Source organism: Limulus polyphemus, unplaced genomic scaffold (assembly GCF_000517525.1).
Source record: "Limulus polyphemus unplaced genomic scaffold, Limulus_polyphemus-2.1.2 Scaffold4436, whole genome shotgun sequence".
In the NCBI taxonomy this organism is placed as follows: Eukaryota; Metazoa; Arthropoda; class Merostomata; order Xiphosura; family Limulidae; genus Limulus; species Limulus polyphemus.
The window spans coordinates 79,904-96,926 of NW_013670046.1; the positions used below are offsets into that span (position 1 = coordinate 79,904).

Below are 17,023 nucleotides of genomic sequence, written 5' to 3' on the forward strand. Positions count from 1 at the left end.
TTATAAAATTGTTATTTCTTGGATAAGAATTCTCATGCAACTTTAACATATATTATAGTGTTTTTGTTTGCTATCCCATGTACAGGGGGATTCAGGAGGACCTATGGTAATCAAAGAAGATGGTCGAATCACAATTGTAGGAATTGTTTCATTTGGTTTAGAATTATGTGCTTCATCTGGATGGCCATCTGTGTACACTAGAGTTTCAAGTTTCATGGACTGGATAGCAGAAAATACAATGGACTCTCCTCCCTGTTACAAATGATAGTACATCTGTTGTCATAACAACAACAGACTGAACAGTTTTTAAATATTGAATGACTCTACTTCCAACAACTGATGAATAAATGACAAAATATCTTTGATTGAAAAGGCTATTTCAACAGCAACATTAAAAACAGAAAATATAAGTTTATGGATATTATATGCAGATTACCAGGCACAACCACATTAAAAAAAAAGTTCATAATTAAATATGCCTCTCTTCTTTCTGTAAATTACTTTTGAAGTATTTATAATTAGATAAAAAAGGAGCAAGATTTTCTAATATTTTTCAAAGCTTCTCCCTTTGTTTTATAAATTACCTTAGCATTTATAACAGATGTAATTACGCTTCAGTACCATATATCTTAACAGTTCAATTCTGTGAAACTTAAACATGGAACAGAAAAACAATTCATGATTGATAAATCACATAGGTTCATCAAATTTTTTCAGTCACTATATAATTCCCAACACAAATCTGAAATCTATTTATTTCTAATGAAAGACTCACTTGTACATAACAACAACAATGGAAAGTGATGAACAAGGTTTCAGAGTGAATGTAGAAAAATAATTATTTCATACAATTAACAAATAGAAACTGTTATAGTAAAATAAAACTTTCTCGATGGCTCTGAAACAAAGACATAAAATTCACAAAGTGATCTTCAACAAGAAGTGTGAGGAGAAGCTATAAAAATATCATATATTATAAAGTTTACATAAGTTTAATTATGCCGTGATGATTGATCAAAGTTATCAAGAATAGAAACAGTATCAATCACGGTAAGAATTATTTTATTATTTGTACAACTATTAAAAATGCAAACCACAGTCACTAAGCCCCATAGCAGTTATAATTTGTGTTTTTTTATCCACCAAAAAAAGCACAGGCACACTGTCAGGAATGTTCTTTCTATTATTTCTGCACATACATATATCTATTGTTGGGGGGGGGTAAAATGGAGTCATTTCATGTTAGCTATGTCTTGTAGTCCAAAGTGTTTTTCACACCATTTGTTACATCATTATTAACAGATAATAAAAACAAAAAACTGTTTTTTGTTTGCAAGTAAATTTGTACATTTATATCATTAATGTAATTATATTTTCATTTAGTTAGATGTTTCATTTGGCTAATGTTTCAATTGAAACCTATAAATCATACGCAGTTTATTTTCTCTAACTATCATGGGAATGGTACAGAAACACAGATGTTATAACATATGAAAGCAAATCTAACAGTAAACTTAAAAAATATAATTCTCATGGTCTATGTCAAAAACAATTATAAACATTTGTGCTTTCCACTTACATCCACTGTTTAAAATACCATTATAAAATAGATTCACAAGTGGCTACATAGTCATAGGTTAATAAAGAATGTGAGAATAAGCCTTAATAATTACTAATGATATAATGTAAACTATGTCGTGGATTTTGATAATCTTATAAAATATGATCAAACGTTTGTGAATGATGTTTACCAAGTATGATTATTCTCAGTCTAGAGAGGGTATATTTTCATCTCTGAAAAGAGAATAGAGATTCCTACACCTTATAGGAGAAACATGATTATTGAACACAAAGTTTCTTAAAATGATCCATCTAGATTGCCCTCTATACGGAGGCTGTGGAACTAGAGCCTCTAGGTGTAAGAGAGTTTGACTGAGTGTTTTTCACTGAATTGATGGAGTGATGAGAAAGACTTCTTGATGCATTAAGACTGCTCATTGTTCCCATCTGTAACAAAATAAATTAAAATTATTAATGCTGACTTCATTTAAAATATTAATAGCAAATTGTAAAGTAGATAAATACTATTCAGAAACAGTTGATTTATAATTAACATAACATAACGTTTAGGGGACAACAAGAGACCCGTTGGTCCGTCTCAACCGTCCCATCTTCTTAACTAAACTATCAAATAAATAAATTGAAAAAAATAGATAAAATACCAATCTTAAAGCCAGCCTTTTTCGTATAGTTATCAAGCTTTCTCTTAAAGTCACTTTAATTTACAATATCCAACAAGAAGCTACTTCAGAAATCAACATTGAAAAAAAATAGTACTGGTGCCAGTCAATTTTTCAAAACAGTAATATACAGTGGTATTGAGATGATAATAAAATATTTTGTAAAACAATAATGTTTCTTAATATTGAAGAAACAATGTTTAAGTATTAAAATAAATAAAGGGTTCAATAATAAACCATATAGTAAAATGTGTTTACCTTAAGTTTTGCCATATCTTCCAAGCGGGTTATATCTGCAAGCTCCTGGTAGTTAGAATAAACCACTAGCCAAAAAAATACCTAACACAAAAATGGCTGTTAAAATCAATCTGTTTAGATTTAAAACAGTTTGTGAAATACTTGAATCTACAATAATAAATAGGGTGTGTCTGTGTGTGTGTGACTGCCATCACTCCAAGTGGAAAGAACCTAGAAATCTGAAATTTTGCACCCATACTAAGTGGAAACTGAGGGTGTGCACCTGGGTATTATTACTTATCCATGTGCACACAAAAACTTTTTATTGAGGCAAGGTAGCAAAAAATCACACAGAAAAGAAGTGATTCCTTATATAACAACTTCTAATATATAGAAAAGCCAATGCATTTTGATAACAATGTGTTCCAACAATAGCTTTTATGTCATGTTGCTTAGCAACAAAAGTAGAACCTAATATTGTTCTTATTCTATGTACTGAAAGTGTAAAATGAAATGCATAAACTACAAAATTGAAAAAATATTTGTCAATTTCTTAATCGAGAATCTCCTTTGATTAAAGAGGTTTGTTATTATTATTTAAGTTCAAAATTGGATCGATATTTTTACTTTTATGATAAATGTTATGCTCTTGGCTCTAGGCTGAGTTATCTCATACTATGTCTTTACTTTAGGCTTATTTATTAACTAGCTGGAGTACCTGTCCCCTGGACGGAAGTTATGTAAATTCACAATTAATGAAAGGTTATCTTATGGCATGAAAAGTTGCTTGCCTCATATGTAATTGCCAAAAAATGCCATAAAAACTGCAAAACATAAAATGTGAAATTGAAAGTTTGTATGTATCTCCCCATGGACCCAATGAACCTTCACACCAAACTTGGTAAAGATCCATCAAAAAAAAAAAGGTAGAGGTAGTAATAAAAAATGCAAAACCCCTATAAAAAACATAAAATACAAAACTGAAAATCTGCACATATTTTTCCATGGATACAACAAACCTTCATGCCAAATTTGATGAAGATCCATCAACAGGGGGCAAAGTAGTGGTAAAAACCCATTAAAACTGCAAAACTGAAAATGTTTATGTATCTCCTCATAGACCCAATGAACCTCTGTACCAAGTTTGGTGAAGCTCCATCCACAGGAGGTGAGGTGGTGGTAAACAACGCCCATAAAAACTGCAAAATGTAAAACTGAAAATTTGTATGTACACCCCACATGCACTTAATGAACCTTAATACCAATGTTGGTGAAAATGCATCCACACCTTGCGAAGTTATGTGGACTTACAACCAACAGTACTATTATATTTATACAGATTTCTTTAGTTCTTTCCAACATTCACTACACTTACAAGGTTTCATGGCAATCCTCTTGCTACCCCATCAGTAAAATCGTAATAGGCAAACATTAATCAAATGGTAAAAAATTGTAATAGATTCTAATAAAATGAAATAGAAATTTTTGATATCAAATATAAATGTGAAATTTAACACAATGATATAATTCTTTGATAATAAATAATTCTTAATTTACCATAATTAAGGAACTAATTATAAGGAACTATAACAAGCATAGATTATAAAGATGATGTCCCATAAAGTGTTGTTAGGTTAGTAAAGTGAGTTGAAATATAGTCAGTGATATAGTTGAGAGAGTGTATGTTTGTTTCTAAAACAGAGTTGTTTCAACAAGATATACAATGAATCAGTCAGTGTATTAGCTATTGCAGTTACTTTGTGCAAGTAAGTTGATGTTAATCTTAAGAAATGCAGAAGTATAGAGAAGCTGCAATGACAAAAGTAAAGAAGTAACGGAAGACATCATCAAGGTAGAAAAGAACATTAATGACAGAATAAACATCTGGAAAATGAACTATTAAATGAAAAGAGTAAACCAGCCATAACTCTGTACATTAGCTTAAGAGTTCCAACTGAAAACACCATGTACTACGAGATATGGAACAGAACAAATTACTTGGTCTACACCTATTTTCACTACTGTTATATCACCTGTTACTGAAGGACAACTCCATCCATGAACCTTTCAAATCCAGTTCCAGAATTTAGCTGGCCAGTTCTACATATGCCAATTTAAAAACAAACAGACTGTGATTGGGAAGGTACCATGAGAGTCATACCAGGCTCAGTTTGAAGTAATTTCCAGAGTGAACAAGTGGAATAATGAACAACAAGCCATCCAAGTTACCACCCTTTTAAAGGACCACCTTTGATGACATTAAGTAACCTTCTGGCTGACAGCTGTAACAACTAGGGAGCATTAATGGCTGCCTCATCTAACATGTTTAGAGTCACACACCAGAAGGAAGTATCCAGAGCAAAGTTTCAGGACAATGTAGAGAGGAAAGAAGAAACCTTATCCAAACTAACAAAAGATTTGGAAAAGCTTACTAAGTTGTCTTACCAGGATGCTCCTCCTGAAATGATGAATACATTGGCATGTTACCAACTTATAGATGCCATAACAGGAGATGATATGAGAATTAGGCTGAAGCAAAGTAGATATATGTCCTTAAGAAAAGCTCTGCAGTTGATGACAGAAGTAGAATCCATTAAAGCTGCAAACGACCTGATAAAGGCATCATCTGTACATTAAGGGATATCTGATTCTGCAGTAATGAAACATCAACTCCTTCTAACAATAGTCTAGAACTGAAAGAACTAATCAGATAGCTAATTAAACAGAACATAAAAATAAACCAAAACAAAATACATGTTTGAAATGTAACTTGAAGAGACATATTGCTAGAAACTGTAGACAGAGGCCTGTATGGACTAAGAGCTCTAAAACCAGAAAGAGGTAACTGTTACAATCGTGAGAAACCTGGCCTTTAGGTTGAGGCTGTAAAGAACCAACAGATGTTATCAAGCCAAGAAGAAAGAGCCCAACCAGATCAAAGGAACAACTCAGAGATAAGGAAACAAGAATTAGTTAAATCTAGCAATATTAAGCTGGAAATATTCATGAATGTTAAAGAAGTTCATTATTTGAGGAAAATCATCCACAAGTCCTTAGGCTTAGTGATGGAATAACCTTGAAGTATGCTGACTGACACTGGTGTCACAGCAATGATTGTTTGACTCGATTAAGTACCTCCAAATAAGTAGAAAGAAGAGAGAATTATGTGAACAACAACTGAATATAAGGGTCCAGCACGGGGAAAATTACCCTTACTACTCTAAAATAGAAATAAAACAACAATAATAATAATTTTAAAGGTCAAGAATTATTTCCATAAATGTTTTTCTTCTATGCTTAAGTTTGATAGCTAGTGATTTTCTATTGTTTAGTCATTCTATTTTTTTTAATGTGCATGCAATAACACATGAAATTACCATTGTTAAGTCAGTTTTTAATTGTTGTATGTGTTCTTCTTGATTATCAGTGTGTATTTGTATGTGATGTTGTAAATCTTGAAAAGGGTACAAGCCAAAATGTTGGGTTTGAATAAAGAAAAATTGTTTTTTGGAGTGTGGTTAGTCATGATTTCAGTCCTCTAATCTTGTTCGCAATGTTGAAAACTGAGATGTCCTGAGGTTCATGGATGGAGCTGCCAGTGGATTCACTCAACCACTGCCCCAGTAAAAAGCCAGCCAATGACAAGATGCCATTCCCTCTGTACACCATGATCCTTGGAAGAAAAAAGATTTGGCGAAGGGACAATTTAGTGTCCTGTTTTATTTTTTTCTATTAGGATTGTTCAGAGGTCTTTGAAATTCAGGAAGGGGATAGTTTTATAAGCTATCTTTATAATGTTGTAATTTGTATAATTTATATGTTATCTAGATGGCATGTGATGATATCATCACACAAGTCATACAGATATCTAGAACAAGTGTAGTTATGAACATGATATTACATGAAGCATCATTAGGTTAGTTTAGAAAGTAAGGTGAATGTAGTCAGGGATACAGTTAAGAGACTTTACAATGTTTTTGAGATAGAGAGTTTTTCAAAAAGATACTGAAGTTAGCTATTGCAGTTACTTTGTGCAAGAAAACTGATTAGATTTTACCTTAGTCCTAGACTGTCAGGAAGGTTTGAATGTCATTTGTAGCATAGACCTACAATAATTGAAGGCAGTGTACAAGTGTTTAATCTTACAGAAACATCAATGGACAAAATAAAATAATTTGTGATTTGTACATGGACTGGACTTTCAGTTCTTTTTACCAGATGGTTTCACACAATCGACTAATAAAAGAAAAACATACAACAATATAATACAAACATCATCAACTGTTTGCTTATTTATTTATTAATTACTTCATTTGCTAAAGTATATCATTTTTTGATTAATTAGGGCTAGTTCAATTATTTTATTTTTGTTTGCAATTCACTTGTCTACTAATATAAAAGAATTAAATATCCTTCAAACCTTACATTTGTTCCAATAAGAAGGATCCAAATTACTAGGATGGCTTGGTGGTAACTGTAATAAATATCCTAAAAAAATACATTTAAAAGTATAGCTATACAATAATAACAATAAATGTTTTTAAAATATATAATTCAAGTACTTATAAGAGTTGATGGTTACATAAATAAATAACCTGTTACAACTATAAAAATTATTGGCATGGCTTGGTGGTAAACAGCGTAAATAACCTTATAGAAAATCTGAGCTCATCACTAGCCTAGCTTGGTTGGTAATCAGGTTAGATAACCTTATAGAAAACAAACACATCACTAGCATATCTTGGTGGTAACCATGGTAAATAACCTGATAGAAAACTTAAACTCATCAGTAGCATGGCTTGGTGGTAAGCAAGTAAATAACCTGATAGAGAATAATTGAAGTTATTATAGAAATTAATTAATTCATTATCCTTGCATGGAATGGGCTTGACATTATTACTAAATCATCCAAAAACTCCCAATGATAGGAGACTTACAACAATAATGAAAATGTTTTGCCTCGATTACATGTTACACAACTTACACGGATTGTTGACCAAATGATTGATCTAACTTCACATATATAATTCTATTTATAGAATTACACACCTACTTTTCTTTACGTTAAAATACCTATTTTTTATTTGCAAGTTTTTGGCCCTCTTACTGGACTCATCTTTCGAGCCGAAAGCTCACAAAGAAAAAAAAATTTTTTTTAACGTAGAGAAAAGTCTGAATAATTCAAGTACTGTAGCACGTTGTACAATAGTAGTATAATAGAGTATAAAAATATGTATGAAATATCTGGTCTACCAAATCTTTTCTTCAATAGTTTTTTTTTTTGCCTAGCATCAACAAATGTACAGTGTTCCATTCCCACCCCTTCTGTGTCACCTTAATTTAACATTTATCTGGATATTTAGGCCTTCTGCTGCTCTTGAACACTTGACATTGGCAATAGACCCTATTATATATTTTACTCTGTGATTTGAGAAAAACAATGGATATTCTTCCTACACTATCTTGAAAATAAAAGCTCTTTTTTGTCTGGGGTTTTCACATTGATGATTCCATTTTTCATCTCGATGTCTTTCATTAAGAACTGTAGCAAATAACAATGTAATATTTTTATCGGTAGGCAAAGTCATAAAATAGGTGTCTTTTGATATAACAATGTGCGTACATATCGAAATGTGTGTGTTTTATACGTGTAACTAGCTGACATATCTGTAAAAAAATAACGGGTTGGAGTTTTGTAAAAAGAAAAAAAAAAACGTGGGAGACCCCCCCTTCTTTCAGTGAGCTTTGTTTCCCAAACTTCCTCCTTCATCATAAAAGTAAAACAATCACAATAAAAATTTCCAAATACACACAAAAAATCAACAATAAAATTGCAACATAAAATAAAAATGACTCATAATTTGAGCATTATAAAATTACAACTGGCATTCATATATCATCTTCCCTTGGACTTCAGATTGAGAAACACTGGTTGATTTATCATAGTTCAAACCTTGGTAACTAAATTGCATGATTATCTTAATTGGTAACCTACTCAAAACATAATAAGGTTTTGTTTTAAAAAATTTTAAATTATTAAGAACTTCCACAACAACATTAAGTTTAAAATAATATAAAACATGAATACTCATATCATAAATACCAAAATTAAGCATAATACCTTCATATTCGATAATTTTACCACAGAATAAGTACAAAGTATCACAAAGTTATGAATTGGGCTAGCTTTTAGCTGCACACTTACATTTGCTATTGAGCGGAATATGATTGCAATAATACGCCAAACAGTGAAAAGAAATGCAGCAATTAACCAAGGCAGAAACTTTTGCTCATGTTCCTAGAAAAAAAAAAAATGAAAGGAAAAAAGATTGGATTTCTATTTCACTTTATTCTTTCACTGGAAACATATAAATTCATATTTATATTTTTTGTCTTTCCAGAATATTTAAGAGAACATACTTAACGTAAGACATTTCACTATTTATTAATCAAAGTTGATATGTATTGCTTACAAACATTACCTTAAAACAATATTCTACAGCTAAGCCTATTACTATCTCAGAATTTACAACATTAAAACTGGTTTTCAAAAATACTGAACATCAATTTGATTTTATGATTAGTTTTCAAAACTGAAATTTTTAAATTTTAGAACATTTAACAAAACATGTATAATAATCCAATCTGTTGATGTTTAAAAATTCTACTTTTTAAGATCTAAGTTAAGAACAAGTAAGTCTTATATAAACAAATACATTACCTTTTTCAGAGCATTCATCAAGATGATTGAACTCACAAGTAAATACACAGCGAGAAAGAATGAGATTACTGAGCAGAAAATTAAAAGGTTTCGAACTGTAAAAAAAATAATAGTTTAGAGCTTAGTAATAGCTTGTAAAAAACAGAAACAAAACACACGTTTACATTACAATAATAGTTTGTAAAGAACAGAAACAAGATGCACGTTTACATTACAATAATAGTTTGTAAAGAACAGAAACAAGATGCACGTTTACATTACAATAATAGCGTGTAAAGAACAGAAACAAGATGCACATTTACATTAGAATAATAGTTTGTAAAGAACAGAAACGACACATGTTTACATTACAATAATAGCTTGTAAAGAACAAAAACAAGATGCATGTTTACATTACAATAATAGCTTGTAAAGAACAGAAACAAGATGCACATTTACATTACAATAATAGTTTGTAAAAAACAGAAACGACACACGTTTACATTACAATAATAGCTTGTAAAGAACAAAAACAAGATGCACGTTTACATTATAATAATAGTTTGTAAAGAACAGAAACAAAACACATCAACAGTATGATGATAGCTTGTAAAAAACAGAAACAAAACACATGTCTACAAAATGATAATAGCTTGCAAATAAAAAGAAACACAAACTTATAACAAACAGAAATAATTGTGAATTTTTTCTTCCTTATTAAAATGTGTATCTTCGGGGAAGAAAAGAAAAAATCCATGAATGATGTAGATGTCTAACCTATTCTTTGTTAGATGATGAATAAATGATTTTATATCAGTCCCCACAAAATGAAATATATATATTTGCATGTGGTAATAACTTTTGATGAAATAAAGAAATACAAGTTTAAATTCTGGCAAAATCCTGAAAGAAACGTAAATAGGCTTACAAATCGGTATTAGAATTTTGTTATGGCCTACAAAACATAATAATAAGCACATGTTCAAACATATTCGTATGCAACTAACAGGGGATCTTTTATGTCAGAAAAATGATATTCCTATACATTTTCCAAAATCTGTGATACCAAAGAGTCCCATTTTTTATTTAGCAATATTAAACTAACAGAGCTGCTAGGGGATCAAGATTAGCACCAACTTGTTCATTTGCCATTGAGCAAAAAAAGGAGTTGATCTGTGTATCATTTGTCTTCTTTATAATACTGTACATGTTGATGTTTTTCTGACTATTTTCATAGTCAGAAAACATCAGCTTCTTTATTCTGCATATACAATGTTAATGTGAAATTTAAGTGTCGCAAAAATACTTTTTCTGATTTATGTTGTAATCTCCACGTTTCTTTTTCCAGGCTTTTGAAAATATATGGGAGTAAGATATTGACTTATCATGCTTATAAGGTATAGATAATGCTGGATTAAGAAAACCTGGGGCCCTGGGTACAGAGAATCTGGAACCCCTCCCATTTGAAAACATGCTATGCGATGAATGTGGTTCTAACATTTACACAGTTGAAAGGTGTTATGCAAGACTTTTTCTGATAAATACTAAAATATGATAAAAACAGTGAGTGTCTCCTGAGTAGTTAAATTACTTTCTTTTTTGCAGTTCCTGGTGACTCAGTGATAAGTTTGAGGGCATATAATGCTAGAAATCAGGTTTCTATATCTGCGATTGGTAGAGTACAGACAGCCCATTGTGTAACTTTGTATTTAACAACAAACATTTCTCAAATACTTTTCTGTATCTATTCATCAAAGAAAATATTTCCTGCCAAAAATAACATATAATGCTTGAATACTAGAGATGTGCGAATTTTTATTCTTCTTCAAATATAGGTTTGTAATTCCTATCAAAAAGGGATATTTTTTAACAATGAGTGATGGTTATTGAGATTCCCATAAACAAATAACAAAAAGGTATTTTAATTCTGGTTATCCCTTGCTGTATTAGAATGGTAATAATTACAATACACTTCCTTCTGTTTAACCACATGGATCGAGTTAACTATGAAAAAGCTCTCAATTCTGAGTGAACAAAAACCGACTGCGTCAACAGAGCTAGTTAAGAGAATGTTGGAAAAATATGAAAAGTGGAACTATTGGACAGTAAGAACTTTGCACAGTTCAACTGAATATGCCATTTTGAATGTTAACAGGATTTTTATGTTTGTAATTAAGAACAAAGCTACATAATGAGCTCTCTGTGCTCTGCCCACTAAGGGTATCGCAACCCGGTTTCTGGCGTTGTAAGTCTGCAGACATACAGCTGTGCCTGACACGTGGGGGGGGGGGATGTTTAAAGGAAAGAAAATTAACACATAGCATAATGATACACATTGAGACCTATTTTACACTGAAATGCTACATCTGTCTAGGTCTATGAATAAAAAAGTTTCTGTTTCCAATATAAAAGCACATAAATAATAATGGTATAATATCACTTTTCTTCTCTAACTCGCCTGTTTCATCTACATTCAGAAATCCACAATAAGATGAAAGTCTGGGACCAACCAGAATTTAGGAGTAATGAAAGACCTTTGTATGTTTCACAAATACTCATTTGTTAACGACCATGGTTTCGCTAGTAAAGGCATCATCAGGTACAGCAATTATCTTTCTATTTTTACTCAATTCTCTAACTATAGAGTTTCAAGTATCAATTATGTAAAATTATTGTATTAGAGTGAACTTAGACCTATCATTGAACATTAGTTAAGCTATCTTCTAAAACTTGAAGTCAAGAAAATCAAGTAGACCGGAATTTGCATTATTACCTTTACTTCAAAATTTACTAGAAATGATGAAACAGTGGAAAGACAATAAAGACAAAATGAAAACATCAATAAGGAAAAGACAGGAAGTTATAATGTACAAGAACGAGATACAAGATTTACAGTAACAAATTTGATCATAGACAATACTGAAAAAGGCATAAGTTGTTTTTTGTTTGTTTCAGATATTCTTGTGAAGCTACACAAGCTAGCTGCCCATAATTTTGATTTAGACTAGAGGAAAGGCAGCTAGTCAACAGTCTCCACTACCAACTCTCGATCTACTCTTGCTTGACTACATATTGTCTATCACTGCTGTAATTGGCCTCAAGGTGCAGAGCTTGATTTCTTTTGGTGGATCTACAGATCCATAGTACAACAAGATATACACTGGGCCATGCTTGACACAGGAAGCATAGAAAAGCTACAGAAGGATAATAACAAAATATAAAAGGTTCATTTGTTTGTTAAATTTCATGCAAAGCTACTTCATCTGCACTAGCAATCCCTAATTTTGAGGTGATAGACTAGAGGGAAGGCAACTAGCCAACACTATCCACCATGAATTGTAAGACTACTCTTGACACACCAACTAGTAAGATTTGGCAATCAATCTTACAGAGCACCCAAAAGTGCAGATCATGATTTAATTGTCTAATTATTGGTAGTAGTGGGGTGCAAACCACAGAACTTCAAATCTACAGTTTAGCATGCTAACCACTGGGCCATGTTCAGCCCAAGTACAAAAGGACATCAATGAAGTAAAAAATAAAGTACAAAATAACATCAGTGACAAGATAAAACATAGGGAAGTTGAACTGGCAAATGTATGGATTAAACCAGCTACACCTCTCTCAACATCTGCTCAAAAATTTCAAATCAAACATCATTAAGTGTGGAATAGGATAACTTTTACTAGCTACACTTGTTATTTTCACTGTTGTGCCAGCTGAAACTTCTGGACCTTCCTGGACTTCTCCAGCTGCACCATTACCTTATCATTTACAGGATTCAGCATGCCAGTTCAATATCGTCCAATCAAGAAACAGACTATAATAAAAAGGTATCATGGGAGGCATATCAGGCACAGTTTAAAATTATTTCAAAAATGAATGAATGGAGTAGTGAATATCAAGCTATTCATCTTGTTGCTAACTTAAAAATTACCAGCCTTAATAACATTAAGTAACCTTCTAGTATAAATGTTTAGCAACCACCAAATACTAGTGGCCAACTTATCAAATAGATTTGGAGTGTCACATTACAAGGAATATTCAAAAGGCAGAGTTTATGAATAACGATCTTAGACAAAGATGTGAAAGACTGGCCCAATTATCTATTCCGGATGCTCTGTGTGAATAATGAATTTATTGGCACGTGGCTGCTTCACACATGCCAAAGTGGGTGAGATTATACATATCAGGGTAAAGCAAAGAGGTATATATCATTAAAGGAAGCTGTATGGTTAAATCAACATATGTTGCAGATAGACAACTAAAGGTATCATCCAGTGATTACGTGATAGTATCCAATCATCTTGATCATGTTTACCTTTTCCACATGTAGAGCAAATTCATGGATGATGAGAAACAGAGAAAAGAATCACCTTGATAGTTTCAAGATGTGGTGTACCACAAAGTACTCCGAGTTTCATGGAAGGGTTGGAGGAATAACATATGGGTATTAGACAAGATGGGATGTGAACAGATATTGAGAGTGTGAAAGCTGAGCATTGGTTCTTTGAACACATGAGAGCAAAAACATCATTCAGAATAGTATATCAAGTGGAAGTGACAACTAGTGGGAGAAAAACATCATTCAGAATAGTACATCAAGTTAAAGTGACAATTATTGGGAGAAAAACATCATTCAGAATAGTACACCAAGTGGAAGTGACAACTGGTGGGAGAAAAACATCATTCAGAATAGTACATCAAGTTAAAGTGACAATTATTGGGAGAAAAACATCATTCAGAATAGTATATCAAGTGGAAGTGACAACTAGTGGGAGAAAAACATCATTCAGAATAGTACATCAAGTTAATGTGACAATTATTGGGAGAAAAACATCATTCAGAATAGTATATCAAGTGGAAGTGACAACTAGTAGGAGAAAAACATCAATAAGAATAGTACATCAAGTTAAAGTGACAATTATTGGGAGAAAAACATCATTCAGAATAGTACACCAAGTGGAAGTGACAACTGGTGGGAGAAAAACATCATTCAGAATAGAACATCAAATGGAAGTGACAAAGAAAAAGGCCATGAGTGTGTTAGACAGATGAGGTACAGAAGAATATTAAAGGAGTTTAGATACATGAGCAAGTGTTGATTGTTGAATGTCATGGATATTAAATAGCAATGTATAGTGTTGATTGTTCAGTGCTATGACATGATGAGATTAGATACTATTGTATAGTGTTGGTTGTTGTGTATTGAATACAAGAGCACAGTGTTCATTATTGAGTTGGGAATGTGTGGACCATTAAAGACATTAAGAACATCAAAACAATGTCATATTCTGAATTTGAAAGTTATAAGAATTCAAGTCAAAATACTTTATCAATGCCACTAAACAAAAACTTATAGAAACCAACACTTACCATGAGCATTTCCACTGTATACAAAAAGAAAACTAATACCAAAGTATCGATGGTTGGTTGTTCCTGGCTGTGCCTCAGCTAAGCAATAGATATCGAACACCACCAAACAAATCATAAATACACATTCCACCTGGAAAATATAACAATATGGCCTACTTTGATCACAGTTTTTGACTTGATCTATTTTCACATTCTTTTTTACTGAAATCGACTGCAAAAATAACAATGTTTTAATGAAAGAATACTTTAATATTGTTTTCATTTTACCATCTTATTCCTACCTACTATCAAATGCGTTATTATTTTCATCATTGGTCATGTATTAGGAACTGACATGTACGAAATTTACTGTAACATAACATAATGTCTCATCCTCTATAGTAAAAGTACAACTATTAAATAAATAACTTCTAAGGCAACCCTTATCATTCATATCATTATCAAGCTTTCTCTTAAAGTTAAAATCACTTAAATTTACTGCCTCCACAACATCCAAAGGCCAACCACCCTGTTAAGAAAATAAATCTGTCTTGCTGAAGATGACTCCTTCCCTGCCAAAATGTATATTTGTCTCTCCTAGCCCAATTATTTCATAACTTAACATGTACTGATGTTGTTCGACGTACGCCTTCCGTTGTGACTAAAACAGTAGCCTGCTGACTTAGAAACTTGCTTTTAGTTTTACTTCTTCACTGGTCAGTCTAAGCATTGGACTTTTATTTCTCTCTGTGAGTTTCAGTGTAGACTTAAACTTGATGGTTTTCTATCCTAATTAAACAAACGTTGGGAATATATATGTACAGCAAAACGTCTCACGGAAGTTCGCTTCAGCATATCTTACTAAGTTACACTTACACTACCTGTAACTGAGAGTAAAATACTCACGATACTGTAAATGAAAGCAAAGTAACTGCCCTTCTGTAAGTCCGTGAAGTAAGCATCTCGAAGTAGAGGTCTTCTTTGTAACCAACTGCGTTGTTTACTACCAGTTAATGAAGTAGACATGCTGGAGTTTGAATTTAGCTTGCTGGTTAAAAACGGTCAAGGTGTGACCACACATATGGCGACGGTTAGCTCATATGCAGGTTTGTAAAGCAGGTAGTTTTCGTCACGTGACATAGTCAGGTGCTATAGACGAATCATATACATTTTATACAACAGATGGCAGCACATCTCTTTATTTTTATATACTGTTATGTATCTGTTTGTTCGTTTGTTAATTTTCCGTACAAATTCTTCCGAAAAATTTCAGCAATACAAGTCCTTCCTTAAAAAACTAGCTTATTCTTTTTCAATACAACTTTGCAATACACTTAATTCCCACAGTCAGTTTAACTTAAACAAACGCTATAATTCACAACGAACGATTCACGCGCTTGACTCAAATATCCGTCTCTATCTCTGTCTGCAATTCAATTCCATTGTTGCCGTCACTTCTTACCGGTCTTATATATACAAAAAGCGTACATCTCGTCTCTTCGTGAATCTTCTAGAACTCATCACGTGTTACCAGAGTAACGTGACTTCCGCTGTCGTAACACTGCCCCTTCGTCCCGAACAATAGCCACTTAAATTAAACCAATAGATAATTAAGAATAACTTAATTAAATGTACAGAATCTGCAAACACTATAAACACAAAAATTAAAATTCAACAAAGTATCTTAATTTTACGGGACGTATCTTCTTTGATACTAGCTTCTGCTTCACGTGAGGTTCATCTGCGCCATCAAAATGGTTCTATCATTAGTAATGGTCACATCAGTGGTAGTAACTTCATGAAGGGCTTCACTGTTTCCCTCCTCAAAACCGAATAGAGTTTCGTCTTCGACATTGGCCTTTCCAGGTGACACGTCTTCAGCGGCGTCTTTTGTTCCGTTGTTCACTTCATTCCAACTGAAATGTCCTGGACCGTGATAATGCCAAAGTCTGTTGGCATGCACCACTTTTGCCTTACCTCGCCGACCACATTTTATTCGGAAAGTCACGTCTGAGAGACGATCCATTATGTCATATGGGCCTTCCCATGGAGAAGACAACTTAGGAGACTTCCCTTTGGTCTTCCTTGGATTATACAACCACACCTTGTCTCCTGGTACAAAGCTAGCTTCAGTGGATCTCTTATCATAAGATAACTTCATCGAATCAGCAGACGTTTTTAAGTATGAACGCACTTGATGGTGAATATTATCCATCCTTTCCGATAACACTTTCACGAATTCTGACACATTTTCAGACAACTCTTCATAAAGTGGGCATCCTGTTAACAGATCCACTGGCAGCCGAAGTTCCCGACCAAACATGAACTTTGTTGGAGTATATCTAGTGGTTTCATGCTCTGCTGTCCTATGGGCTATCAACAGTGGAGAGAGTAAGACATCCCAGTCATCTTGGCGGCTATTACAAAACTTTGCCAATTCCTATCCAAGTGTCCAGTTGTACTTTTCTACCATCCCATCAGACTGTGGATG

General features: G+C 32.7%; 2 protein-coding genes across 2 annotated transcripts in view; one reads left to right on the forward strand and one right to left on the reverse strand.

The window, feature by feature from the left end:
* The window catches only part of LOC106471148 (chymotrypsinogen A-like), a 21,369-nt gene extending 20,879 nt beyond the window's left edge, over window positions 1-490 (forward strand). The window contains exon 8 of the mRNA XM_013931735.2: window positions 86-490. Within this exon, the coding sequence (XP_013787189.1) occupies window positions 86-265 (180 nt within the window). The 3' untranslated portion in view covers window positions 266-490. The remainder of the gene's footprint in view (window positions 1-85) is intronic.
* Window positions 491-736: 246 nt separating this feature from the next.
* LOC106471149 lies at window positions 737-15,665 on the reverse strand. The gene is made up of 7 exons (XM_013931736.2): window positions 15,439-15,665; window positions 14,554-14,683; window positions 9,199-9,293; window positions 8,683-8,775; window positions 6,903-6,965; window positions 2,499-2,579; window positions 737-2,007 (listed from the first exon to the last, which is right to left on the reverse strand). The coding sequence occupies exons 1-7, from the start codon at window positions 15,556-15,558 to the stop codon at window positions 1,885-1,887; spliced, it is 705 nt and encodes a 234-aa protein (XP_013787190.1). The 5' UTR covers window positions 15,559-15,665; the 3' UTR covers window positions 737-1,884.
* Between the last annotated feature and the right edge of the window lie 1,358 nt (window positions 15,666-17,023).